This window comes from Dipodomys merriami, unplaced genomic scaffold, assembly GCF_024711535.1.
Source record: "Dipodomys merriami isolate MVZ:Mamm:240054 unplaced genomic scaffold, mDipMer1.0.p SCAF_20, whole genome shotgun sequence".
Classification (NCBI taxonomy): Eukaryota; Metazoa; Chordata; class Mammalia; order Rodentia; family Heteromyidae; genus Dipodomys; species Dipodomys merriami.
Window position 1 is genome coordinate 19993136 of NW_027203382.1, and position 27471 is coordinate 20020606.

The window sequence follows — 27471 nt, forward strand, 5'->3', positions numbered from 1 at the left end:
TAACCCCCAAAAATCAATGGCTTTTCTGTATGCCAACAATGAGAAAAGTGTGGCTGAAATTAGGAAAGCAACTCCATTTGTAATAGCCCCACAAAAAATAAAATACCTAGGAATTAACTTAACTAAAGAAGTGAAGGACCTCTATGATGAAAACTTTAAAATCTTAAAAAAGGAAATCAACACAGAACTTAAAAAATGGCAAAACCTCCCATGCTCCTGGATTGGAAAGATTAACATCGTGAAAATGGCAATATTTCCCAAGGCTATGTACAAATTGAACGCAATACCTATCAAAATTCCACCCTCATTCTTCAAGGAAATAGAAAAGGCAATCCAAAAATTCATATGGAACAATAAAAGACCCCGAATAGCAAAAACGCTCCTCAATGGAAAGAACACTGCTGGAGGAATATCAATACCAAATTTCAAACTCTACTATAAAGCCATAGTAATCAAAACAGCTTGGTATTGGCATAAGAACAGACCTCAGGACCAATGGAATAGAATTGAAAACCCAGAAATGAATTTACAGACCTATAGCCATCTAATCTTCCATAAGGGAGCTAAAACAATAGAATGGAAGAAAGACAACCTCTTCAGTAAATGGTGCTGGCAAAATTGGTTAACTACATGTAGAAAACTAAAGCTAGATCCTTATATATCACCCTGCACCAGAATCAACTCCAAATGGATCAAAGACCTTGAACTCAAAGCAGACACTCTGAAAACATTACAGGATGGAATAGGAGAAACCCTAGGTCTCCTTGGCTCAGGCCGAAATTTTCTGAATAGAGACCCGGAAACACAACAAATCAAAGAAAGGTTGGACAAATGGGATTGCATAAAGTTGCAGAGCTTCTGCAGGGCAAATGACATAGCTAGCAAGATCAATAGAAAGCCCACCGATTGGGAGAAGATCTTTACTAGCCATACAACAGACAAGGGTCTCATATCTAAAATATACTTGGAACTCAAAAAATTAAACCCCCTCAACAACAAATCCTCCAAGAAACAACTGCCCAATAAATAAGTGGGCGAAAAACTTAAAGAGAAGTTTCTCTGAAGAAGAAAGAAGGATGGCCAATAGACACATGAAGAAATGTTCAACATCCCTAGCCATAAAAGAAATGCAAATCAAAACAACATTGAGATATCACCTCACTCCAGTTAGAATGGCAAAAATCAAGAACTGTAACAACAACAAATGCTGGAGGGGATGTGGACAGAAAGGAACCTTACTTCATTGTTGGTGGGAATGTAAACTTGTTCAACCACTTTGGAAAGCAGTACGGAGGTTCCCCAAAAGACTTCACATAGAACTCCCCTATGACCCAGCAATCCCACTTTTGGGCATTTACCCAAATGTTTACAAACAAGACCACACTAAAGCTACCAGCACAACTATGTTTATTGCAGCATTATTTACCATAGCTAAGATATGGAACCAACCCAGATGCCCCTCAGTAGATGAATGGATCAAGAAAATGTGGTATATATACACAATGGAATTCTATGCCTCCATCAGAAAGAATGACATTGCACCATTTGTTAGGAAATGGAAAAACTTGGAAAAAATTATATTAAGTGAAGTAAGCCAGGCCCAAAGAAACATAGGTCCCATGGTTTCCCTTATTTGTAATATCTAGTATATGTATGAGTCAAGCGGAAAAGGTCAGAAAATTTTGATGTCAGGAAAATGAACCCTTAGATGTGTATTTTAATGTTTTTTCTTTCATGCATGTGTTTCTAATGCATTTATAAGATTATCTCTTTGTTGCTTTGTATGTCCCTCCCCCACAGTATAACCCCTGCTTTCACTATATTTGATGTCAGTATAACTTGAGGAGGAGATGGGGAAAAACCAGTTGTTTAAGGATACAGGTGGACCTTTTGCAACAATGAGAAGTACAAGTTGTCATGTCCAAAACGAGCTTTACAACGTCGGTGGGGGGGGGGTAAGGGGGGGGTAAGGAGAAGGATTGGGATTGCGGGGGAGGGGGGAGGCTGGGAAGGGATGTGAAGGGTAAACAAAGGAGGAGGCTGCAATGCTTGGTAAGAAATGTACGCATTATCCTGCCCATGTAATTGTAACTCCTCTGTACAGTATGTTCACAAATAAAATAAAATTAAATTAAAAAGAGAAAAGAAAACCTCACCAAAAATAAGAAGAGAACACATCCAAATTATCAAAATCAGAGATGAGATCGGAAACATCATTACAGAAACTAACAAGTTTCAGAACATCATAAGGGAATACTCTGTGGATCTTTATGCTAATGAATTCACGAATCTGGAAGAAATGGAAGAATTCTTAGTAAAAAATGATACACCCAAACTAAATCAGGAAAATTTAAAGCAGCTAAATAGACCCATATCAAGTAACAAAATGGAAACAGCAATAAGAGACCTCCCATCCAAGAAAAGCCCAGGGTCAGATAGATTCACAGCCGAATTCTGTAAGATCTTCAATGGAGAACTCAATCCTATTCTCCTGAAACTCTTCAATGAAATCGGAAATGAATGATCACTATCAAACTCATTCTATGAAGTCACCAAAACCCTCATCCCAAAACCAGACAGAGACTCATCAAATAGAACCATCTCTCTGACGAACATGGATGCAAAACTTCTCAATAAAATTTTGGCCAATTGACTTCAACAACTAATAAAAGATTATAGACTATGATCAAACAGGATTCATTCCAGGGATGCAAAGCTGGTTCAATATACACAAATTAATCAATGTAATTCAACACATCAATAGAAGCAAGGACAAGAACCACATGATTGTCTCAATCAATGCAGAAAAAGCATTTGACAAGAGCCAACATCCCTTTATGATGAAAGCTCTGTAAAAACTAGGAATCCATGGAGTATTCTCAATATAATCAAGGCTGTATATGACAAGCCTACAGCTAGTATAATACTCAAGGATAAAAAGTTAAAACCATTTCCTCTAAAATTAAGAATGATACAAGGCTGTCTGTTCTCTCCACTCCTCTTCAATATAGTCTTAGAATTCCTACCTAGAGCAATAAGACAAGGGGCAAACATAAAGGGGATCCAAATAGGAAAAGAAGAAGTAAAACTCTCCCTCTTTGCAGATGACATGATCCTGTATCTAGAGAATCCCATAGACTCCACTCCCACGTTACTTGATCCAAAACTTTGGCAAAGTTGCAGAGCATAAAATCAATCCGCACTGGTCCTGGACCTGAGTTACGGCAATAAGGCCAAATGCACCAAGAAGGTCGGCATCATTGGTAAATACGGTACCCGCTATGGTACCTCACTCCAGAAGATGGTGAAAAAAGTTGAAATCAGCCAGCACACCAAATACACCTGCTCCTTCTGTGGCAAGACAAAGATGAAGAGGTGAGCAGTGGGCATCTGGCACAGTGGTACTTGCATGAAGACAGTGGCTGGTGGTGCCTGGACCTAAAACACCACTTCTGCTGTCACAGTCAAATCTGCCATTAGAAGACTGAAGGACTTAAAAGACCAGTAAAAGCTCTACCATCTGAGATATCCCTACCCTACAATAAATGAGTTAAATTTAAAAAAATCAGTCCACAAGTATCAGTAACTTTTCTATATATCAACAATGAAGAGAGAGAGGCTAAAATTAGGAAAGCAATTCCATGTGCAATATCCTAAAAAACAAAAAACAAAACAAAACAAAACAAAAAAACCCTGGGAATCAACTTAGCCAAACAAGTTGAAAGTTCAAATAATGAAAAGTTAAAAATCTGAAAAAGGAAATTAAAACAGACCTCAGAAAGTGGAATAACCTTCCATGTTCCTGGATTGGGAGGATTAGCATTGTGAAAATGACAATATTGCCAAAGACTATATACAAATATAGAAAGGCTACATACGAATTCAATGCAATACCCATCAATATCCCAACTTCTTTCTTTAATGAAAGAAGCAATCCAAAAATTCATATGAAACAATAAAAGACCCTGAATAGCAAAAACAATCCTTAGCAGGATGAACAATGCCGGAGGAATTTCAATACTGAACCCCATATTCTATTACAAAGCCATAGTACTCAAAACAGCTTGATACTGGCACAAGGACAGGCCTGGGGCCCAACGGAATAGATTTGAAGAATTAGAAATGAACTCACAGACCTATGGCCATCTAATCTTTGACAAGGGAGCCAAAAAAAATGGATGGAAGAAAGACAGCCTGTTCAATAAATGGTGCTGACAGAATTGGCTAAACACATGTAGAAAACTAAAATTAGATACTTTTATATCTTCCTGCACCAGAATCAACTCCAAATGGATCAAAGACCTTGAAGTAAAAGGAGATACCACATAAACATTACAAGGAGGAATAGGAGAACCACTAGAGCTCCTTGGCACAGGTCGAAACTTTCTTAATAAAGTTCCAGAAACACAACAAATCAAAGAAAGGTTGGATAAGTAGCACAGCATTAAACTGCAGAGTTTCAGTATGGGAAAGGACATAGCTAGCAAAATATATCAAAACCCCACAGACTGGGAGAAGATCTCTGCTACACATACAACAGACAAGGGGTCTCATATCTAAAATATACCAACAGCTCAAGAAATTAAATTCCCCCAAAACAAATTCCCAAAGAAACAACCACCCTATTATAAAACAGGATAAAAACCTTAAGAGAGACCTGTCTGAAGAGGAAATAAGAATGACCAATAGACACATGAAGAATTGCTCAACTTATCTGGCCATAAAATAAATGCAAATCAAAAGAACACTGAGAGTCCACCTTACACCAGTTAGAATGTCTATTATCAAGAAATCTAATAAAAACAGATGCTGCTAGGGATGTGGAAAAAATGAAACCCTACTACATTGTTGGTGAAAATGTAAACTTGTTCAACCACTCTGGAAAGCAGTATGAAGGTTCCTGAAAAGACTACACACAGCGCTCCCCTATGTTCCAGCAATCCTATTTCTGAGAATTTACCCTAATTATCACAAACAAAGCCACACCAAAACCACCAGTAGGACGATGTTCATCACAGCATTATTTACCACAGCCAAGATATGGAACCAACCCAAATGCCCCTCAGCAGGTGAATGGATCAAGAAAATGTATACATGTACATGTTGGAATTCTATGCTTCCATAAGAAATAATAACATTGTTCCATTCATAAGTAAATGGAAAGACTTGGAAAAAATTACATTAGGTGAAATAAGCCAGACCCAAAGAAAAGTAGGTTGTATGATCTCCCTCATTTGTAAGAACTAGAAGATGTATATGATAGTCATAACAGAGGCTCTCAATAACTCAAGTGCTGAATGAATACTTCTATATATAATGAAGCATATTAACATGAACTCCAATTTATGGAAACAAGAGGTTCTCATTAGACCCTGTATAGAGTTCATTCTTTTTCCTCTATTTTTTCTCTCTTCATTTCACTTAGTTTTTTTGTACCTTGTGTTTGCATAATAGACAATGCAATATGTGGAAGGGAAAGGGAATTACAGAAATAGCAGGAAAACAGTTTAACCACTGATACTCACTATTACAACTTGGGGGGAATAAGGAGGGGTAAGTGGGAAATTAAGAGGGATAGGGTAACAATGATGAAAAACAAATGTACTTATTGTCTCACTTATTTAACTGTAACCCCCCCTGCTTATCACCTTTTCAATAAAATAAATATATATAAATTTAAAAAAAAGAATTAGTAGGCAATGCCCTCAACTTCCTAAAGCAGATGGTTTGGGAATTTGACCTTGTATCTTTCTCCTCTCTTTAATCTGATATTTTTACTTCCTCTGGTTTCCTTCCCAAGCTTCTGTTGTAAGTTCAGCCTTCAAATCTAGATACAGTAACTCCTCAGCCTGATCGAACTTGCCCCTAAAGATCCTACATTTTGTTCACCTATGTCACCAGCAGTTCCACCAACCCTAACCTTAACACACATGAGGAAAATGTGTAAGATAAACTGTTAAAAGTCACAGAGAAGGTGGGATGTAGAATCAGATGTCTAAAGCAAAATACAATGATATGACTAAGAAATCAACATAATTTAGAGATGAATGACTAGATTTGAATCTTAACTGCCATTTAAGGTCTAAGTAAATGAACTTGGACAAAAGGCTGGAATATATGAACTGTTAGGATTTTGCAGAACCCAATATTATAAGAAGTTTCCATCATAAGGTTAAAGACTATTATAACAAATTTCATATGCCCATCAGCCAACATAAACAGTGAACACTTACCAATTCTGTCTCATCTATTCCTTTAACAACACTGTTTTGTTGGAACCAAATCCTACTTGTTGTATGATTTTATCTGAAAATCTCCCTGATGCATTTGAATAGTAATTTATTGCTATTATTTTTAGGTATAGGCCTAAAAAACTAAGACTTTTGTAAAAGTATCTAATATCTAATTAATGTATATAGTTCTAAGATAACCTCAAAATTATGTTTTGATCTTTCCAAAGTTTCTTCTAATTATTTAAATAATTTTCTGAATAATTTTATTGTATTAACACTTATCTTTCAAACCATACTTTTCAATATAATAGCCATGAGCTATGTACTAATATTTAAATTGAAATTAGAGTTAATTAAAATTAAATAACATTAAATTTTCAGTTTTTAAAGAATCATATGAGCTAAATCTCAGGTACTCAATAGCCACATAGATGCTCCCACACTAAAATGCTAAGGCGTAAATATTTTTCCTATCAATAACCATATGGTATATCTTTTACATAAGGATATAGAAAATTCTGCTGACTAACACTTTTCTAGAATTTGAGATTTACTCATATACCACTCAGACTACATCCAGTTTCACAGAACTTAGAAACAAAGCTTACTAGTAGGGAAAGTACAGAACTACTGGCAAATTTCTAGTCATCCAAAGCCAGCTAGAGCATTCCTGAATGTAAAAGCCTTAAGAAGGCTGACAGGCCATGCCTACAAATGGCTGCAAAATGGTCACCTTTTAGCTAGAGGAGCTCTTCAACTTTGCTTCCAAAGTTTTTTTGTAACTTATTTGACCGTTTCATTGTTTGACAGTTACTGGGTCTTAACACAGGACATCACACTTCCTACTCAGGTGCTGTTCCACTTGAAAAATATTATTCAACTTATTTTTATCACAAAAAGTGTTATACAGATTACAAGGCTACCTTTAAGTACCAAAATTATTCAAAAGATAGGTAAATTTTTATTCAACAAATAACCGAAAAAAAAAAAACTATTATTCCTATTTGGGCTAACCTGGAAGCCAAATAATTATACATAGTGAAATTCTTATGTATGTGTTCCTTTGGATAACAAAGAGAAAGGATGGTCATCAAAAATGTGTCTCAGCGGGGTACCAGTGGCTCAAGCCTGTAATCCTACCTACTCAGGAGGCTGAGATCTGAGGACTGTGATTCAAAGCCAGCCCGGGCAGGAAAGTCCGTGAGACTCTTACCTCCAATAAACCACTAGAAAACTGGAAGTAGCACTGTGGCTCAAGCGGTAGAGCACTGGCCTTGAGCTGAAGAGCACAGGGACAGCGCCCAGGCCCAGCATTCAAGCCCCATGACCGACAAAAAAAAAAAAAAATGTGTCTCAATTTTCTCTCCATTTTCTCCATTTCTATCATGGTGAAGAATAAGCAGCAATGATAAAAAAAAAAAAAAAAAAAAAAAAAAAAGAAAAGAAAAAGAAAATAAGAAGGCATTTCTTATGCCCTGCCCAGCTGAGGTAAAACAGTCAATCATACACAAGAAATATTTGGGAGTGAGTAAAAATTACTCAGTCTAACAAAAGAATTTACTTATAACTTAAATTTATGACTTAAATTTAAGTCTGAAACATAAAAAAATAATAATTATATAATGTAGAATTGATTCAGGCTTTTGAGATCTTAACAAAGAAAGAAATCATAGAAGAAAAGATTAATTGATTTGACTATATTTTGAAAATCATGTATGCCAAAAACACTGCAAACAAAATTAAAATTTAAAAAATCCTAAACAAAACATTTGTAAGATATAATGCTGCTCTCTTTAATAAACCAGCAAAAGTATTGTAAAATACAAAATAGGCAAAGAAAAATAAGTGATTTATAAAAGAAGAAATATAAATGGCCAAATATGAAATTTTTCTAGTTTTACTGATAATCTAAGAAATGTAACTCTAAACAAAGAGATATTCCTTTCCTACCAAAAAGCAAAAAGCAAAAAATTAAGCTGGTAATTTCTAGCTGTCATATGTTTTTAGAAGAGAGGCTTGCTAAAGAGGAACAGGGCTTTTGGCACCTCCAAAGTAGAGCTTGTGTTTTTTAGAATGAGTACAAGATACTTGAAATGTCTACCCCATGCCAGTACAAGCTGAATCACATAAATATAAAACATAATTTCTAAAAACTGAAAATTTTTATTAACAGGATTGTGAAAAACCAAAAAATTTGACTTTTTACAAAATAATACTTTATTTCACATTAAGCCATTTAAAAATTGTTTTAATCTGCTAGTCTATATCTATTCTCCATTGCTTCTTAACATTGTCTCATTAAGTATTCTTCATCTGATTCAAGGCAAAATATGCTTCTGATCAAATATGCACTCACAAACTCTCTGACACGCTACAAGCCAAATTAGAAAAATCATAAAGCTGGTACTGAATGTTCTGGAGGAATGGTATATGCTATACCTTCCTTACCAAAAAAGCACGCATATGGATTTCAATATGTTAACAAATTGCGTCTGTGACTTTTCTCACTCCTAAATTAAAAAATCATAGAAAGATCAGTAAAAGAAGCTATGTTACTATATTTAGATTAATAACTAACAAACTTACCTCTTTACATCTCAAATGGAAATCACTCAAAAATGCTTTGGGAGTCAAAATACACTTGAAATGTACATTTTAATGACTATATCTTCATAAAACTTAAAAATGAATACATCTAATATCCCAAAGCAGATACCAATTTTAATATCACCAACCACTTATACAATATGCTCCTCTAAAGTATACAGTTAAATAGCCTATAAAATCATTGTCACTTTGAATAAGTATCTTGCTTTAAGAAAAATATTCAGTTTTCCTATTAAACATAATAAAATGATCAATTATCACTGTTTAACCATATATGCAAAGTACAGCCTCATGTCACAGTTTTGTCATTCCAAATTGTAATTATTTTTAAAACTTCCTACTAATTACTTTAGTGTGCAATAATTTGTCTGTATAGTGAATATTAAGTTTATACAATTGGTATAAGAAAGCAGGATCTAAACATCCAATTGTGTATCTGATCATTTAATACAAATTTCAAAAGTACAATTTTACATAATGAGATTTAGATATACAATTACCCTCATAAAAGCATAAACCTTTCTGTTCAAATAATAAAATGCATTAATCAAAATTTAAATCTAAATCCAACCTAAACTAAAAAAAAATCCTATTTTTACTAATGTATCTACACAAAACCCATCTCATATATGCATTATAAAATAATGGCTAAGTTTTAAATGCATTACAGTTCTTATCTGTAAATATTTATTTCAAGGCCATTATAGGCAAAGGACTGGACATGTGAGAAAAAGAAGAGAAAGTTAAATAAAATTAACAGAAAGATAAATTACATATCTAATAGCAAGAATAATATACACACAACCCAAATCACGGGATTTCATTAATTTGAAAGAATAATAATTTACTGAATTTATTATCTGTACCTACTCCTGAAAGGTTCTGTATTCAAAACAGGAAAATTCCTGATTTCTCAAAATTCACCTTTAAGTCTACATCAAGTGAGTGAATTTCACTTCCTTTGAATTTTACTGCATGAGATATACCTTGCTATTCCCTTTACCTACTTTCTTTAGTAGTGTTGTTTTAACCACAAATGCAACACATTTATCTATCAGATGTTATAAATATTTTACCTGTTGCAATTATCCTTTTCATATTCATATTTTATTGTGTTTTCTTCTGGTTTTGTTTAGTTGTAATGTAGAAAATCTTATAGATAATTCCTTCATACATAGTTTTACCTTGAGATCATTTATTATAAGATTAGAGAGACACCCATGTTTTTGTTTTTTTTTTTTTTTGTTTTGGTCAGTTGTGGAGCTTGAACTCTGGGCCTGGGCGCTGTCCCTCAGCAATTCACTTCAAGGCAAGTGCTCTACCACTTGAGCCACCCAATGATGAGCATAGGAAACTTAGGATGTGGTTTGTTGCAAAATAAAAACAGTAGTATCCAATAAAAGCTATGTTTTCTCTTTCATTCCTTATGGTAATCCATTTACCCAATTAGTAAATATCAGTAAAACAAACTACAGACTAAGCTTGATAAAGAAGATGTCCAGGAAAGAGAGTTACCAGGCTCAAGCCCAGCTGGGCTTTGAACCGATACTCAGAACTCAGCCTCCAGGTCTCATGCCTCATAGGCTTGAGCCACTGGCACCCAACTTCACATCCATGTTTTTTGTTTGTTTGTTTGTTTTTTAATTTATTTTTTATTGTGAAAATACTGTACAGAAGGGTTACAATTACATGGGCAAGATAATGAGTACATTTCTTATCAAGCATTGTAGCCTCCTCCTTTGTTTCCCCTTCCCATCCCATCCTCCCCCGACCCCCCTCACCCAACCCTCCTCCCCTGCTTTCACTGTATTTGATGTTGTTATAATTTGTGGAAGGGAAGGGAAAAAACAAATCGTTTAAATTGGGATACAGGTGGACCCATTGCAACAATGAGACGTACAAGTTGTTATGTCACATCCATGTTTTTATCTATAGTAATATGGCTTCATTTAAAAATTTTAATTATTCAGCCTATCTAGGATTTTATTCTAGGTCACACTATAAAATAAATATTCCCTTTAATTCATTTTGTACATGTTTATGACATCGAAGTTGGATATATATATATATATATATATATATATATATATATACATATACATACATATACCAAAAAGAAAATAAAAGAGAAGGAAAGAAAACAAAAATCATTCCTAAAACACAGAGACAAATTAAGCCAGTCTGTGACTTCAGAGAAACTATCAATACCAGAGAGCAAGGGACCAGCACCTGTGGAGTTCTAAAGAAACCACAAACAAGAGTAGACATGTTCAGATCCACTGTGACTGTATAGGATAAATGCTACCCAGAACCTGCTCAATATGAAACCTGTCTGCAAGTCCTTCCTGAAGAATTCTGCTTAATCATACTATGTATACAATTAAAATATGGAAATCAGGGATCCAGGCATTGTAGTGATCCCAGCTTCTCAGGAGGCTGAGGCAAAAAGACAAAAAGTTTTAAGGTATTCTGGGCTGTTTCAAGGCTTAGCCTGGATAACTTGGTGAAATCAAGAATCAGTGAAGGCATTACAGAGAAGATAAATTGGACCTTGAAAGAGAAGTTTTCAAAAATGGAAATTCTAGGCTGGGCAAAATGTCACAAATATCATAGAATTTATTTGGGGAAAAGACAATTGTAGTAAACATAATATACAATCTGGTTGGTAGAGGGCAAGTTAGAAATCAAAGGTGGAGTTAGATAATGAAGGACCTTGATTTTGATAAAATTTTGATTTTGGTGTAGTGGAAAAACGAGATCAAAGTACAGAAAATCTGGAAAGCACAAATTATATTTTAATAAAATAATTCTGTTTCAGGGTAAAAAGTTGCCTGAAGATTTAAGAGACTGAAGTTTAAATATTTCTTACTAAAGTTAAACATTGTAACATCTTTGATAAAAATGAGAACAATGCTTTTGTGTGTATATATATAGATATCACACGCATATACACACATGTACACTTTTTTATGTGTATGTTTATATAGAGAATCTTGATAACCACATACATGCTTATGAGAAGTTAAGAGATCCTAGAAGATTCAGCTCTTGGCTTGAAACCTATAAACGGTAACTTTGGTATCCACATGAGTTGCTTAAGGCTCAAACTCATTTTTAGTTTCCAAAAGATATAGAATGACCCAAAACCTCCATTACCTATCTTTATTTTATTATTGCTTTTAATTTAGAGAAAAAAAGACTATTGTGTAGTATAATGATGTGTTTACCAACAATTCAAATATAAAGAAGAAACCAAATGCCATCTCTTAAAACAGCACTGTAACACATTAGAGAGAGAGAAATAGAATTTCTTTCCTTTGAATTTCTTCCTCCTTTATTTCCTTCCTGTTGACCTACCAATTACATTATGGCAATTATGTTAAATAAAAAGCATTTGATTAAAAAGGAAAACAATCTGAAGGGACTTGAAACATAGAACTTCTGAATATATACTTATTCACAATAAGGCATAAATAATATATATTTTGGAAGATCTCATTGTCTAAAGCTGGGGAAAGAAGTTGTTATAATAATATTAGAACTTTTTCTATATAGCTAAATAGATGTTAGAACTATAGTTTTAAAACATGTTTCAGATTGGCATGATTGTACACAACTATAATCCCAGCACTTGAGAGGAGGAATGGCTTTTAAAGAAACAAAAAATTTTCATGTCTTTATTTAGACCATATATTGCTTTGATCAGTTTTGAAAGCTGTTGTTCTGTCTTTCTGACCCTACTCTATGTTTTGGTTTCACATTTTCAAACTTTGTAATATTTACATTTAGTTTTGTATGTAAGCCTTATATCACCATTTTTTTTAACCTTAAATTTTCCATCCCTGAGGTATAAATCCTCCCTTCCCAGTATTGGAGATTAAACCCAGAACCTGTGTGCCTTAAGTAAATACTCTGCCACTGGACTACCTCCTCAGCCTTTCTGTTTTATTGTTATTTAAAGACAAAGAATCAGCCTATATTCCACATTGGCTATCATTCTATTCTGTAAATGACCTTTATATTTCTTTCTCTCAACTAAAATTAAAAATTCTTTAAGGATAAAGGATATGTACCATATTCATTTCTTACTTTTCATCATTTACCTAATCTTACATTAAGCATTTAGTGAATGTTTGTAGAACTGAATTGCATAAGTAAAACCCATTTAATTTTAAAGAATTTTAAAGTTAAAACTATAAATGAAACCATATAATCAATAAATGAGTATTTGTAGGTATCTTTTGAAATTCAAGTGATGGGGGAAAATGTAGATTCAATATTATGCATTAAGAAAAAAAATTATTGTTTGGTGCTCCCTCTGCTGGCTTCACAGCAGCAACTAAAGAATGCTGAGCAATAATAGCACAAAGAAGTAAACAGAGATTCAGCTTATCTGCTCCCTTTGCCACTTGCAAATAACCAGAGTAGAAATTTTCCATTGAGCTCATTTGGAAATAATTCCATCTATTAAAAAAAGGCTTGCCTTTGAAAATTGTTTATAAAGAGACAAAACTGATTTTGTAATTTTGATGATAATAATTCCTGCTTATAGCTTTGTTTTCTAACTAAACCACCTACTTTATACATATAAACATTTTTAAATTTTAGGTGCAAAAACATGTGATATTTTTGCTTTCTAATTACTCTCTCTGCATTTTTTAAAAAAGCTGATTGGGAATATAAGCGGTTAAATTCTTCTTGTGTTTCTAAACAGAGTTATTCGAGTACCCTGAAGGCATTTAATTCCAAAACAGGAAGCCACAGAGAGGAATACTTGGTTACACTAATGTTATGCAGATCTTCAGAACATATTTTCCTAAGCACTTGCTGAAAGAACCTTTTCCATACTTCATGCCATCACATGAAGTTGGTGGGGGAGGAGGAGGGTCCTCAAGTACTATAGTGCACTTATTCTCAAGTTGCTCTTTGTTTCTTATTTTCCTCTACTTTTCTTACTTTAAAATGATCTGCTTGCTTATACAAAGAGCGCAGGAAAATCAGGTTGCGGTCAGAGAATGCTTATTTACACGTTATAGTCATTCTTTATATATGTGAATGAGAGCTAGGTTATATATAGCTTGTGACTTTTCTTATAAGGATACCATAGTAAAATTACCCAAGATTGGCAGAGGCATCTCTAAAGATTAGTGAGTATCCTTTCTAACAAATTGCTGTGTACATATTAACTCTACTATTAAACCTTTTTTCTTCTAAATCATACTAACTGGTATCTCACCTTTATAGTTGAAACAAAAAACAGAAAACCATAGATAAGTGGGGAAAGTAGTGAGCTCATGTAGCTAAGAAAAGTGGACTATAGCATTAATCTCTGTTAGTGAGCAAACTGGTTTATTCATAAACTCTCAGGCAGACATTTCCAATCACAAGTAAGTAGAAAATTACAATCTATGATTCTACAACTAAATAGGTGATGGGATAGGTCCACTGTAACTGACTGAGGAAGTTGTAAGGTGGTAAAACACCACCAATGTAGTAGCTTTTACATATGACATTCAATTTCATTTACCATTTCAATGCTGTTTTAAAAATAGCCCCTTTTCTTAGTTTTTATCTTAGTTGATATTCAATTATGTTTAAAGAAAGTAGATGATCACTGAGCAATTATCCTTCTGTGCTGGAAATTAAGGTTTCGTTAACACTCCTGATTATCCATAAGATGAAGTGCAGTAATATTAAAAGCACTAGTCCAGTCAGAAGAAGTCAAATAGGAAAAATAGTTGATATATTTAGGTTTGCTTATAGTTACTTTCAAAGAGTATATACAAATATTTATTTTATTCTTCATTTTCAGGCTCTAAGAATTTTGTTAAAATCATATGACAATGTCAAAAGTAACATTTTAAACCCATTCTACATATCCATTCTACATTCTTCAATTATTTCTCTTAAATAAATCTTTGTTTAAACAAAGACAAAGGTTAGCCATTACAGTGGGCTACCACTGAGATTGTATATTGAGATTCTTCTTTTTTTTTTTTTTTGGTCTGGTTGTGAGCCTGAACTCTGGGCCTGGGCGCTGTCCCTCAGCTCTTCACTTCAAGGCTAACACTCTACCACTTGAGCCACAGTGCCACTTCCGTCTTTTTTTTTTCTGCTTATGTGTTGCTGAGGAATTGAACCCAGGGCCTCATGCATGCAAGGCAAGCGCTCTACCACTGAGCCACCTTCCCAGCCCACGTATATTGAGATTCTTGACTGCTGTCTCTGCAATTGCAGAGACCAAAAGGATAGGGAATGGTTGCCTGATCAGTGGGTGACACACGACAATGGCAACCAGGGACAGGAGAGCAGCAAAGGAAGTTCAGAAAAGAGAAAATTCCCAAACTAACTTTTCCTCTGTCATCCAGGACAGGCAAGCTATAAAATGCTGAGCAGGACTGTCAAACCATTATATTTCTTTTTGGAATTTCAGCTCATGAATATGTCCTCCAGTGCTCAAAAGGCATCCGCACTAAAATGTACAATCACATATATGAGAAGTCCTTACATCCCCAAAGATTTAGCAGCAATTCTTCACTGTACAATGATTCATTTCATTTTAACTTATCCAACATTATATTCTAAATGATACAACAAGGTTTCAGATCTGTAAATTAGCTGGCAGTTAGACAATATCTAAAAAGACATTTTGAAGTGTGGAAGAAAAATAGTCAGAAAATATGATTCACTTTCAGTTAACATAATATAAACCCAATGATGAATGAGCACAGGAAACGTATGATGTGGTTTGTTGCAAAATAAAAACAGTAGTATCCAATAAAAGTTATGTTTTTTTTCATTCCTTATAGTAATCCATTTACCCAATTAGTCAATACCAGTACAACAAACTACAGACTAAGCTTGGTAGAGAAGATGTCAAGGAAAGCAATTTTCCAGGCACTATCTAAGTTGGATGTTACTATATGCAAATGTGTACTAACATCAAACAGTGACATTATTAGAATTTTACCTTTACAACTAGTACTTTGTGGCCTGGTGCAGCATGAACTAACCACAAAATCAATTCAATGCTGTCAGGATTGTTTCCAAACATCTACAACACTAGTCAATACTAGATATTTTGAAGCAAAAATGCATTTAAATGAATACAATTTTATATTCAGACGTTTTTCCTTAGATGATAATGGTCACAGACCATTGTTCAATATGATTTCATATGTCTTCTACAAGAAAGTTTAACTTCTATCTCCTCTTTAGACCAACTGATCTCTAAAAGAATTACTTTTCAGAACTTGTAGAAAAAGTTAATTTAACAAACTAATGGAATTTAAGAAATACAACTATTGATTTTAAATTACCAACATTTAATGGCAGCCAACATCAATACAGCAACTGGTCATTTAGAACAATTATAACACATAACTATAAGAAAAAGAGGTAAAATAAATCTAAGTGTTAAAAGTCAATCACTGGTTGAGTTCTGGAGAGCTCCGAAAGTATCAAGAGTAAGTATTCAGGTTTTATAATGTTCTGTTGCTTAATCTACACATTGGATACATGAATGTGAGTACTCTGAGAGAATCCATGAAGTTAAAAAAAAAAAAAAAAAGTTGTAGGCAGAGCCATGGGAGAGCCACTGAAGCACACCCTACACATATATACAAACACTGAAACATGCTATGGATTTGTAAAGGACCAATCTTGGGGAACTTGGGACAGAAAGAAAGCAAAGAAAGGGAGAGAGGCTGAAAAATGGACCACAGAGTTTTATATGTGTGTATGTGTAAGTATGTGTGTATGTGTGTGTACATGTGTGTGTGTGTGTGTGTATGTGTGCTGATTAAGACCTAGACACTATCCCTGAGCTTTTCTGTTCAAGGCTAGTGCTCTTCCAACAGGAGCCACTGCTTCACTTCCAGCTTTTCGGTGGTTAGCTGGAGATAAGAGTCTCACAGAAGTGATGGAGGGTTACCCTTGAGTGAAAAAGCTCAGGGACAGCACCCAGGCCCTAAGTTCAAGCCTCATGACCAATGATCAACAACAACAACAACAACAACAAAGAGAGTCAGATTTTCCTGTTCAAAGTGGCTCTGAACTGTAATCATCAGATCTCATCCTCTCCTTATTAGCTAGGATTATATGGATGAGCCACTGGTACCTGGCTGAACCACAAAAGGAGTGCTATCTATAACTGGTAGCTCACTAAAAAGCCAGCAGTGGAGCTGTGACTCAAGTGGTACAGCACTAGCCTTTTGCACAAAAGCTCAGGGACATTGTCCAGGCCCCAAGTTCAAGCCCCTCCATCGATACAAAAAGAAAGTGGAGGAGAAGGGGGAAGAATGAAAAGAAAAGGAAGAAGAAAAGGAAGATAAGGAGGAGGAAGAAGAAGAAGAAAAGAGGAGGAGAAGAAGTGGAGGAGGAGGAGAAGGAGAGAAGAAGAAGGAGAAGGAGGAGGAGGAGAAGGAGAAGGAAAAGGAAAAGGAGGAGGAGGAGAGAAGGAGGAGGAGAAGGAGGAGGAGGAGGAGGAGGAGGAGGAGGAGGAGGAGGAGGAGGAGGAGGAGGAGGAGGAGGAGGAGGAGGAGGAGGAGGAGGAGAAGAAGAAGAAGAAGAAGAAGAAGAAGAAGAAGAAGAAGAAGAAGAAGAAGAAGAAGAAGAAGAAGAAGAAGAAGAAGAGGACGAGGAGGAGGAGGAGGAGGAGAGAGAGGAGGAGGACGAGGAGGAGGAGGAGGAGGGAGGAGGAGGAGGAGGGAGGAGGGAAGAGGGAGAAGAAGGAGAAAGAAAAGAAGAAAGAGAAGGAGAAGGACAGAAAAAAAGAAAGAGAGAAAGAATTAAAAAGTGCTAAAGGGAGAAGCATATTTATATAAAACTGAATCCCCAAACCACAAACAGCATGAGCAACTAGGTTTAGAAACTCATGGATTAAAGGCTAAAACTGTAAGTCCAATAAGGTCCTTGTTATGCTAGAATTAGAATTTTAGAACACAAAGGAAATCAGCAACTGTCGATCTTTATGCATTGGATATTGTAGCAATAGTTTTACAAATTATTCTGCATTTTACTAGACCAAGTATACAGGAAGAGTTCAAAACATATTTATTAAATTTAATTTGTCATAATTGTTATGTGGTAGGTATTATTATCCATATGTACAGATTAGCAACCTGCGGCCTAGTGAGTTATTTGCACAGTTTTAGAAAGAGGACTGGCAGTGGCAGAAGGCTGGCCCTCTTCATTTCTTTGGAGAAAAATTGGAAAGAAAAAAAAAGACAAAGAAAATGAACTTTTTTAAGTCAATCTCTCTCCCTCTGCCACCAAAACCAAGAAAGTATAGCTTAAGAAAACATAGCTCACTTCAACAGAGTGCATTCTATATTAACTATAGATTTCATCTGAAGATCACGTTAGGATATCTCAAGCTAAAAATACTCAAATTGAATGAAAGATGAGGAATAAATACCAAGGAAGATGAGTAACCAGTTAGGACACAACGGTTGCAGCAGTTGCTTCCACAAAGCCTGGCTGAACTACATATGATGTAATATATATTAAGTGAAGGAATCAGCTGCACACCGATGAGAAAGAGGACTTCCCTAAAACATTCCAAACTGTCTTTAGTTTGAAGGCTGAGATCGGAGGATCAGATTTGAAGCTAGGTGGGCTGGAAAGTCTTGGTACTCTTATCTTCAATTAATCACAAAAAAAAGCTAGAAGTGGCGCTGCTGCTCACACAGTAGAATACTACCTTTGAGTAAAAGTTGTTCAAGAACAGCATGCAGGCTCAATCCCCAGGACACACCACACACACACACCACACACACACAACACACACACACACACACACACACACACACACACACACACACACATTACAGGCATGAGCCCCTAGCAGTCCTACTGTTGTTTTGGTTTGGTTTTTGGTTTGGTTTTTGGTTTGGTGTGTGTGTGTGTGTGTGTGTGTGTGTGTGTGTGTGTGTGTGTGTGTGTGTGTGTGTGTGTGTGTGTGTGTGTGTGTGTGTGTGTGTGTGTGTGTGTGTGTGTGTGTGTGTGTGTGTGTGTGTGTGTGTGTGTGTGTGTATACAAATTTAGGGCCTCATACTCTTGCTTGACTTTTTCTGCTCCTGGATAGCACTCTATCACTTGAGCTACAACTTCACTTTTACTGTTTGCTGATTAAGTGGAGATAAGATTCTTAGGACTTTTCCTTACTGACTGGCTTGGAACCATAATCCTTATATGTCACCCTCCTTAGTAGCTAGAATTATTACAAGCATGAGGCACTAGTACCCAGCCTACTTAAGCTTTTTTTTTTTAAAAAAAGTACAGCTTAACAATGTTTGCCATTACATTCTTCCAGAAACTTTTTGAAATCTTAAAAATAAAGTTTCTTTTCTTTATAATAATTCTGTAATTTGGAAAGCAATAGAATTTTTTCTTCTGTTTTTAATGGAGTAAGCATCTGTAACACAATACTTATTGTACTTTCCTACTTAATGTTATCTGTATCAGCAATAATGAGTATAGGACCAAAAGTACTACTATAATGTTTTCAGTGTACTTCCTATAACTTTTCATACTGGGAAAAAGAACCCACAACCAACAAACAAGCATAAAAATAACTCCAATGTGTCTAGATCTCTTACTTACAGATCTATGAATACAAATCCAAAGTATGTAGCATCTAATATCCTACTGTTTTCTGGAAAAAGAAAACTTGTGAAATTCAAACACCACAAGAAAATAACTACCACCACCAGAAAAAAAAAAAACTGAGGCTATGTATTTCATGTGCCACAAATCTTTGGAAGGTATCTATCCTGAAGCTCTTGTAAAATGAAATTTTAGTTAAGTGATCAAATCTTCCTTGTAGCAAATTACTTCATAATAAAAGTCATAACACACAGAACTTCATATATCAAAAACATTGCAAAGTATGTGGAGTCTATATGTGTCCAGAAAATCTTATTTCATCGTTCTTCCAGTAAAAGAATACACTAAGTATAATATGAATACAAGAGTTGTATCTATTTGCTTTAAGAAACACTTGTCAGGCTGGGAAGGTAGATCAGTGGTAGAGTGCTTGCCTTGCATACATAAGCCCCTGGGTTCAATTCCTCAGTACCACATAAGCAGAAAAAAAAAAAAAAAAAGCTGGAAGTGGCACTGTGGCTGAAGTGGTAGAGTGCTGAGCTAAAGAGCTGAGGGACAGTGCCCGGGCCCAGAAAGCAGGCCCCAGGACTGACCAAAAAAAAAAAAAAAAAGAAAGAAAAGAAAAAGAAAAAGAAAGAGAGAAAGACAGAAAGAAAGACAGGCAGACAGACAGACAGACTTGTCATTGCTGATTGTTGTAAATTTGCTAGGACCTCTTGTTAAAAAAAAACCCAAAACAAAAATATTAATCAAACCAAAATTCAGCAAATTTCTGCACGTGTATCTAGTTTGGGCACATAATATTGGAGGAAACATACAAATCAGATCTCCCCCCTGAAGCTTCCTTGATAGGCAGTTGCTTTTAAATATGAAACAATAGTTTCATTAATTTTTTTTAAAAGCTCATTCTATCTGGAGCCAATGGAACTATTAGGAAATTCTTTCTTGTACTTATTAAGCAAGTTTTACTATTTTTTAACTTAAAAGTGATCCTGCTGCCTTTGGGTTTCAGAAATGTTACATAAAGCTATTGGCCTCTCAACAGCCACTGCCTTCTTTCTTCCTAATAATAACATCCAGTGGGGGCTGAGAGGAGGGGGACACCTAACTGGAAAATGATGCTTCCATCCTTCCTTGAAGCCAGGTGTGACCACAAGACTAAGTGTGGAAGTAGAAATGCTTAGGTTTTTGAAATAGGAGAAAGTATAACTTTTCCTCACATTAAGTCCATCCTTTCTGCTATCTGGAATGCAGATGTGACTGTAGGAGTTTCAACAGCTTACCATGAGGTGTTCTTGAGAATAGAAGTAGTTATACCTTGAATTATGAGACCTGAGTCTTCAATGACTTCACAGCTTCAAGGCTTCTCCAACCTAGGAATTTACCTACTCCAGACTTTGTTCATAAGAGAACAGCTCTTATATGTATATTCTTGTTATCTATAACTGAAATAAGAACTCCTATTTACATACTGAGTTTATAGATAAGTTTCAGCTACCATCTTTCTACTTCAAACACAAGATTTTCAGCTCCTTCACCATGAGCCAACTTCCTCTTTATAAGTTGAAGCTTTTCAGAATACTTGATAAAAGTTTTAAACTAGCACTCAATGCAATCCATCAGATGTGCCCAGGTCAGCACATACTATAGAGAGATATTATTATGCACATTCACACACATATAAACACACACATGTACATACACACAAACACACACATCCAAAGAGCTTATGCATAAGGTACCTAAACAATTCTCAAAACTGTAGGTTCACACCATGGTTACAGGCAACCCAAATTGAGTATCTGTTTACTTTTATTTACTTAAGGTACAAATAAGCCAGACTTTTCCTGTTTTGTACTTGCCCAGGTATTATAATCTGTTTATTGTTCCATAGAATAGAAATAAATTTTGAACCCTGATTGTGGCATCAAATCTAAATATCTTTTCTACTTCTATCTTGTGTGAATTTAGCTAGCAAATAATCAGAGTGTCCATAGTCCTAATTAAGGATGGTGTGACCAAGGTATAAGACAGAGCCCATTAGTGATTCATTGTAAATTTTTCTCCCAATAGGCCTGGAGCATATGATCAATGTCCATCTCTGAGTTTTCAAAGGTCTATTCCTTCATTCAAGGATGGAAGGCCAAGTACAGGGCCATGGAATGGCCAGGGGTCAGGCATCAGAATTCAGGAACCTCTCCTCCCCAAGTATTACCATCTAGAGAGATTCACAGTAGGAGCTGACACATTGTGAAACCATATAAACAGAGAATACATGGTGGACTGGGAGACAATGAAAGCAATAACATTATGTAACATATATGTGAGAGGGTGGAGCCTATTGTCCCTTTTAAAAGAAAACAAAATCTATGAATAGAAGTACAAGGTGGGAACTCTACTAGTGATTGATTGACAAAGAAATGTAAATTTCATAACCACTCCATTTGCATAGATATTGATTGCAGTGGGCTTCAAAAGACTGATTATGCTGCATTTCAGATTTAAAATGAGTGTCTTATACCTTAGCCCTTTAAAAAACCCCAAGATTGCAAATGTTAAAGTCTTTAGATATGCACATGTAAAAACATATTTATGATTAGTAATTATTTATTAAGTATAATACCATGCTAAATTAATATATGCAGAGTGAAACTAACTGTGCTGATGGGATTATCTTGTTTATGATTATTATTATTGCCTTTAAAAGAGCTACCTATCTATTTTCTGAACAAAGTCATAGTCTAACATACACAGTGCAAAACATTTGAATATTGATTTCATTGTCACTGTTAATTTCATGTGATTCTGTCACTATAAATTAAAGGGTCTTTGTACTTATGTCTTTTTATACACAAAAAAAGAATACCACAAACTGGGCATCAATGGCTCATGACTGTAATCCTAGCTACTCAGGAGACTGAGATCTGAGGATCACAGTTCAAAGCCAGCCTGCGCAGGAAAGTCCATGAGACTCTTATTTCCAATAAACCAATAGAAAACCAGAAGTGGCGCTGTGGCTCAAGCAGTAGAGCGCTTTGCCTTGAGCTGAAGAGCACAGGGATGGTGCCCAAGCCCAGAGTTCAAGCCCCACGACAACCACCACCACCACCAACAACAACAATAACAACAAAAAAAATATATAGAAATATTTAAGTATATATTTAAAGTATATTTACTTCTAATTTAAACATAAAATATACAAAATAAATAATACTTTACCAATTAATAATTACAGCAGCATCCCTTAAATGAGTTACATCTTTAGTCTAATTATCCAATACTTAAATAATTATTTATTTAAAATTAATATGTTGATCAAATTTTCATCTAATCAAATGTATTTTTAAATTGATCAAGCTACAATGAAATAGGGAACAGCTGGGTGCCAGAGGCTCAAATCTGTAATCCTAGCTACTCAGAAGGGTGAGAGCTGAGGATCACATTCAAAGCCAGGATGGGTAAAGTCTGCAAGACTCTTATCTCTCCATGTTTATTGCAGCACTGTTCACAATAGCTAGGATATGAAAACAACCCACCACAGATGAATGGATCCAAAAATTGTGGTATCTATACACAATGGAATATTATGCACCCATTAGAAATGACAAAATAATGGCATTTGCAGGGAAATGGATGGAGCTAGAAGGAATCATGTTGAGCGAGGTAACCCAAGAGCGAAGAGATAAACGGTACATGGCCTCCCTGATAAGTGGATGCTAAATCCAAAATGTTAGGTGATACGACAAAACTAACAGAACTTAAGAAACAAAGAACTCCCACTCATCTGGTTGAACCACTACTAAATAGCCCCATGCTGCTGATCACATGTATGGTGTATAACATGTGAACACCGTTATATGTTACAGACTGTGATTGACAATTTGCTCCAGGAAAGAATGAACTTGTGACTTTAAATGAGCATCATTATTCCACAATACTGTGAAATTCTGGAAATTATGTAATCACTTAATCACAATCAAAAAAAAAAAAAAAAGAACCTCGGGGAAGGTAGGGAGGGAGGGGATGGTAGGGGGAAAACAATGGAGGGGGTAACATTGTTCAAGAGGAAGTGTACTCATTACCTCACTCATGTAACTGTAACCCTCTGTATAGTATCATTACAATAAAAAAAAAGACTCTTGGGCTGGGAAGGTGGCTCAGTGGTACAGCGCTTGCCTTGCATGCATGAGGCCCTGGGTTCGATTCCTCAGCACCACATAAGCAAAAAGAAAAAAGCCAGAAGTGGCGCTGTGGCTCAGGTGGTAGAGTGCTAGCCTTGAGCTGAAGAGCTGAGGGACAGCACCCAGGCCCAGAGTTCAGGCCCCACGACTGGACCAAAAAAAAAAAAAAAAAAAAAAAAAGACTCTTATTTCCAATTAATCACCCAAAATGCCAAAAAGTGGAGCTGTGGTCCAAGTGATAGAATGTTAGTCTTTAGAACAAAAGCTCAGGGACAGTACCCACACCCAGAGTTCAAGCCTTAAGAGCAAAAAACAAAAGGTGTTTTTTTTCCAATTAGATAATATATTCAGCTGTCAGACATTAAGATTTCCAAATGTTTTTTCTACAGAGTAATACTAAAAAATATGTCTTGGTAAGATTGCAATTTCAATCACTGTTAACTCCCTTTATCCCTTTGGTGAGAGAGATTTCCAAATTCAGATGTTTGTCTAATTTGGGGACCATGATTCATGGTAAATCCCTAGCTAAATCTAAATTAAATTCAATATAAGATATATAGTTATGGATGTGATTCAGTGTACAGCACTATCCTTGTGTTCAATAAAATTCTAGGGTCAATTCCAGCACTGCAAAAAGGAAAAGTCAATTTTTTTATTGCTCTCACAAGTTCATTTTTTATTTTACTTCAATGTTGCCAACAAGTATGTATGTTGTAAGTAAACTGGACAAAGACTTGTACATTTGGAGGAGGCTTACTTATTGGAGATACTTACAGGAAAACTATCCATTCATTACTTACAAAACTAACTTGTCCTTATAAGCTAGCGTCAACGATTTCAGTACATCCTACTCAACTCGAGTATTGTGAAAAATGTTATTAGTCCCATGAGTTAACAGTTTTGTCTCTAGGTTAAATCAAGTTGAACTACATAGAAACAACAATTTCTTCTTTAAAAGTCACAGTTAAAACATAAGCATTAAAAGGAAAAGCTAAGTGCTATAAAAATATTAAGTTCATTTTTGCCGTATAGTATGTTAGTTTGGCTATTAAAATATTAAGCTTAAAAACAGACTTAAATATTGCATTCTTACATCTCAAAATGATTGAACTTTTTTTTTTAAAAAGCCAACACCTTTAACTGACTTTAGCTTGGGCTGAAACTGTCTTGGCCTTTGTTTAAAGAGACAATAAAGATTATTATAACAGATTCCAGACTTGGTGTGACAATGGGAAATAACAATTCAGTTTTTTCCATGTGGATTTTACTGGTTTATTGTTGTTATTGTTGTCGTTGTCAAACCACTTTAAAGACAATCATTCTCGTCTCTCTACTCCAACTCCATATTCCAATTTCTTCCTAGGCCCCCACAACTGTGAACTGTTTCTTTCAGGCACACTGATTTTGCAGCATGGTAAACAACACTCCAATTTTACAAGACTACATTGGTTTTATGAACAATATAAATAACTTCTAAATGCTTCCAGAGAAAAAATATGCCAATTATTTTGCATTCTACAAGTATCTTTGATTACTAAAATTGAGCTAATATAATGGGAAAGATGATCTATTTCAAAATTAGATAAAAATGATTTATGTTTCCATTTTAACTTTATAGTCTCCTTTATTGTTGAGGCTGAAATTCTGGTAGTATAGATCAATTGTGAGTTCACTTAAGACTTTTTTGAGTAAATGCTATGTTGTAATTTGTAACTGAAGATAGTCAGAGAACTCAAGCAACCATGAAAAGGATTTTCTAAATATAGTTTTCTCTTGGTATCCATTTAGTATTTGTTCCAGAAAACACACAAACACACACACACACACACACACACACACACACACAGCCCAGATATCAACATCAGAGGAAGCTCAGGTCCTATGCATATCCTCCTGTATTCAACACTTTGATAATTTACTTCTTTGAACTCAGAGCCTGGGTGCTATCCCTTAGCTTTCTCACTCAAAGCTGATGCTATACCACTTAAGCTACAGCTCCATTTCTGGCTTTAGGTTATTAATTAGAAGTAAGAGTTTTGCAGACTTTCCAGCCAGCTCATGTTGAAGATCTCAGCTCTTTCAGTAGCTAGAATTAAAGGCATGAACCACTGGTATCTGGCAATATTTTGCTTCTTAACTATTATCATCATGTAATCTTTGATCTTTATTTAAAATATGTGAGTTTGGGGAAAATGATTTTCAATTTCAATATACTAGGGTATTGAGAGAAGGATATTAGTATTAATAATAATAATAATAATAATAATAATGCTTCTTATTCACATAATATTCTTCCTTAAGAATGAAAATACTTTAAGGAAAAAGCTAAGGTTGACTAAAAATTTTACTCTACAAAAGATATTTTGGCCTCAGGTTCAATATAAAGCACTGCATACATTCAAAACAGCAAGAAAATGATTTATTGAATGTAAGTGCCTTTAATATAGCAGCCTTACAAATATTAAAACTAGACTACATTTAATTACTCCAGATTGCATATACAAGCCATTAAATAAATGGAGGTAATTTACCTCAACCTTAAGATAACTCAGAAGATATTTTTTGTAAGTAAAGCATAAGTCTATTCTTACATTTCTTTGTAGATAGCTTAAGCAAGGTAAATATAATAATTTGGATATGAGACAGTAACTACTAGAAGACATTATTTGATCAAGTGATATTATACAACTAAAATCAAGACAATGGAGAGATGGTAGTGCATAGTGTAAAAGTATATAAAGTTACTTAAGTAAAGCCTTTAGTTTATACATATATTTGTGGAAATTTCCCACTAAATTAAAAATTATCAGGCTAGTTCACATTCCTATTCTAAATAGATGGACACATTACAAATTCTCAAACTTCAATAGCAAAGCTAGTCTAACTAGTCCATAGTCCAAGGACCCCTCCTTCAAGGCCTCAGGCCCTGGCACAGACTCTCATCAAGGAAATACAATAATAGAAGCTGAAGCCAAAGTGCTAAAGGGTAGCAAAATAAATTGCAAGGCAGTGTTGATACCACAGACTAGAAAAAATTATAAGGCACTGAAACAGCAATATTCCAACAGAGAGTGGGTTCCATTTTGAGCTAACTTTGAATTTTACTCATTCCATAGAAAACACGTATTTCTGAGCTAATTTTTAAACTACTCCACTAATAGCAAAAAATGGTTTAAATTGACATCTGCAGAAATTTTAAACCAAAATCATCTGACAAAATAGATAAATCTTAGAAATAGATGTGCGAGTGCACCTGCTTTTCTCACAGCAGTGCATAAAAATATTCCCAACCCAGACAGACTATACCACTGATGCTTTGAGCCTTTGTTTGACTTAAAAATGATACCCATGTGATAGCTGAAATGCCAGTGTTTTCATTTGAAAGATTAGTAATGTCTTTGATAATACATGTTGGGGTCTATTCTATAATATTACTGACAAGAAAATGTATTTAATGCACAGGAAGAAAGCTGAGAGATTTCTCACTCTAGAGCTGAGCTATCATAGGGTATAATACAGTAGAAAATGCTGTCACTTGAAGATCTCAAGATCATTAATGTTGATTAATTTTGCTAGAAATCATACCTTGTTACATGAAAAGCAGCTTCTCTTGTTCTTCATATCCTGTTTATCCCTTTGTAAGTGAAGGGTAATTGGAAAGTGAAAGAAGTCTGAAATAGAATGAAGATGAAGGGCACAAGTCACTGGACTCTGCATCGATAGCATAAGATTGCACATCTCCTTGCTCAAATCCAGGGCTACTTAGTCAGAAGGAGTTAGCAGCAGATACCACAGTGGACTGTGACACGGTTCCAGAAAAAAAGGCCCAAAGAAAGAAAGAT

At 35.1% G+C, this 27471-nt stretch overlaps 1 protein-coding gene and 1 pseudogene across 6 annotated transcripts in view; one reads left to right on the top strand and one right to left on the bottom strand.

Moving 5' to 3' along the window:
- LOC138832780 (large ribosomal subunit protein eL43-like) overlaps positions 1 to 3565 on the top strand; it is a 33693-nt pseudogene extending 30128 nt beyond the window's left edge.
- The window catches only part of Atg10 (autophagy related 10), a 282749-nt gene that overhangs the window by 138519 nt on the left and 116759 nt on the right, over positions 1 to 27471 (bottom strand). The window contains exon 2 of one of the 6 annotated variants that reach the window (XM_070031161.1): positions 27215 to 27300. The exons of the other annotated variants lie outside the window; for them this stretch is intronic. Coding sequence (XP_069887262.1) covers positions 27215 to 27300 — 86 coding nt within the window. The remainder of the gene's footprint in view (positions 1 to 27214; positions 27301 to 27471) is intronic. 6 annotated transcript variants of the gene reach the window in all.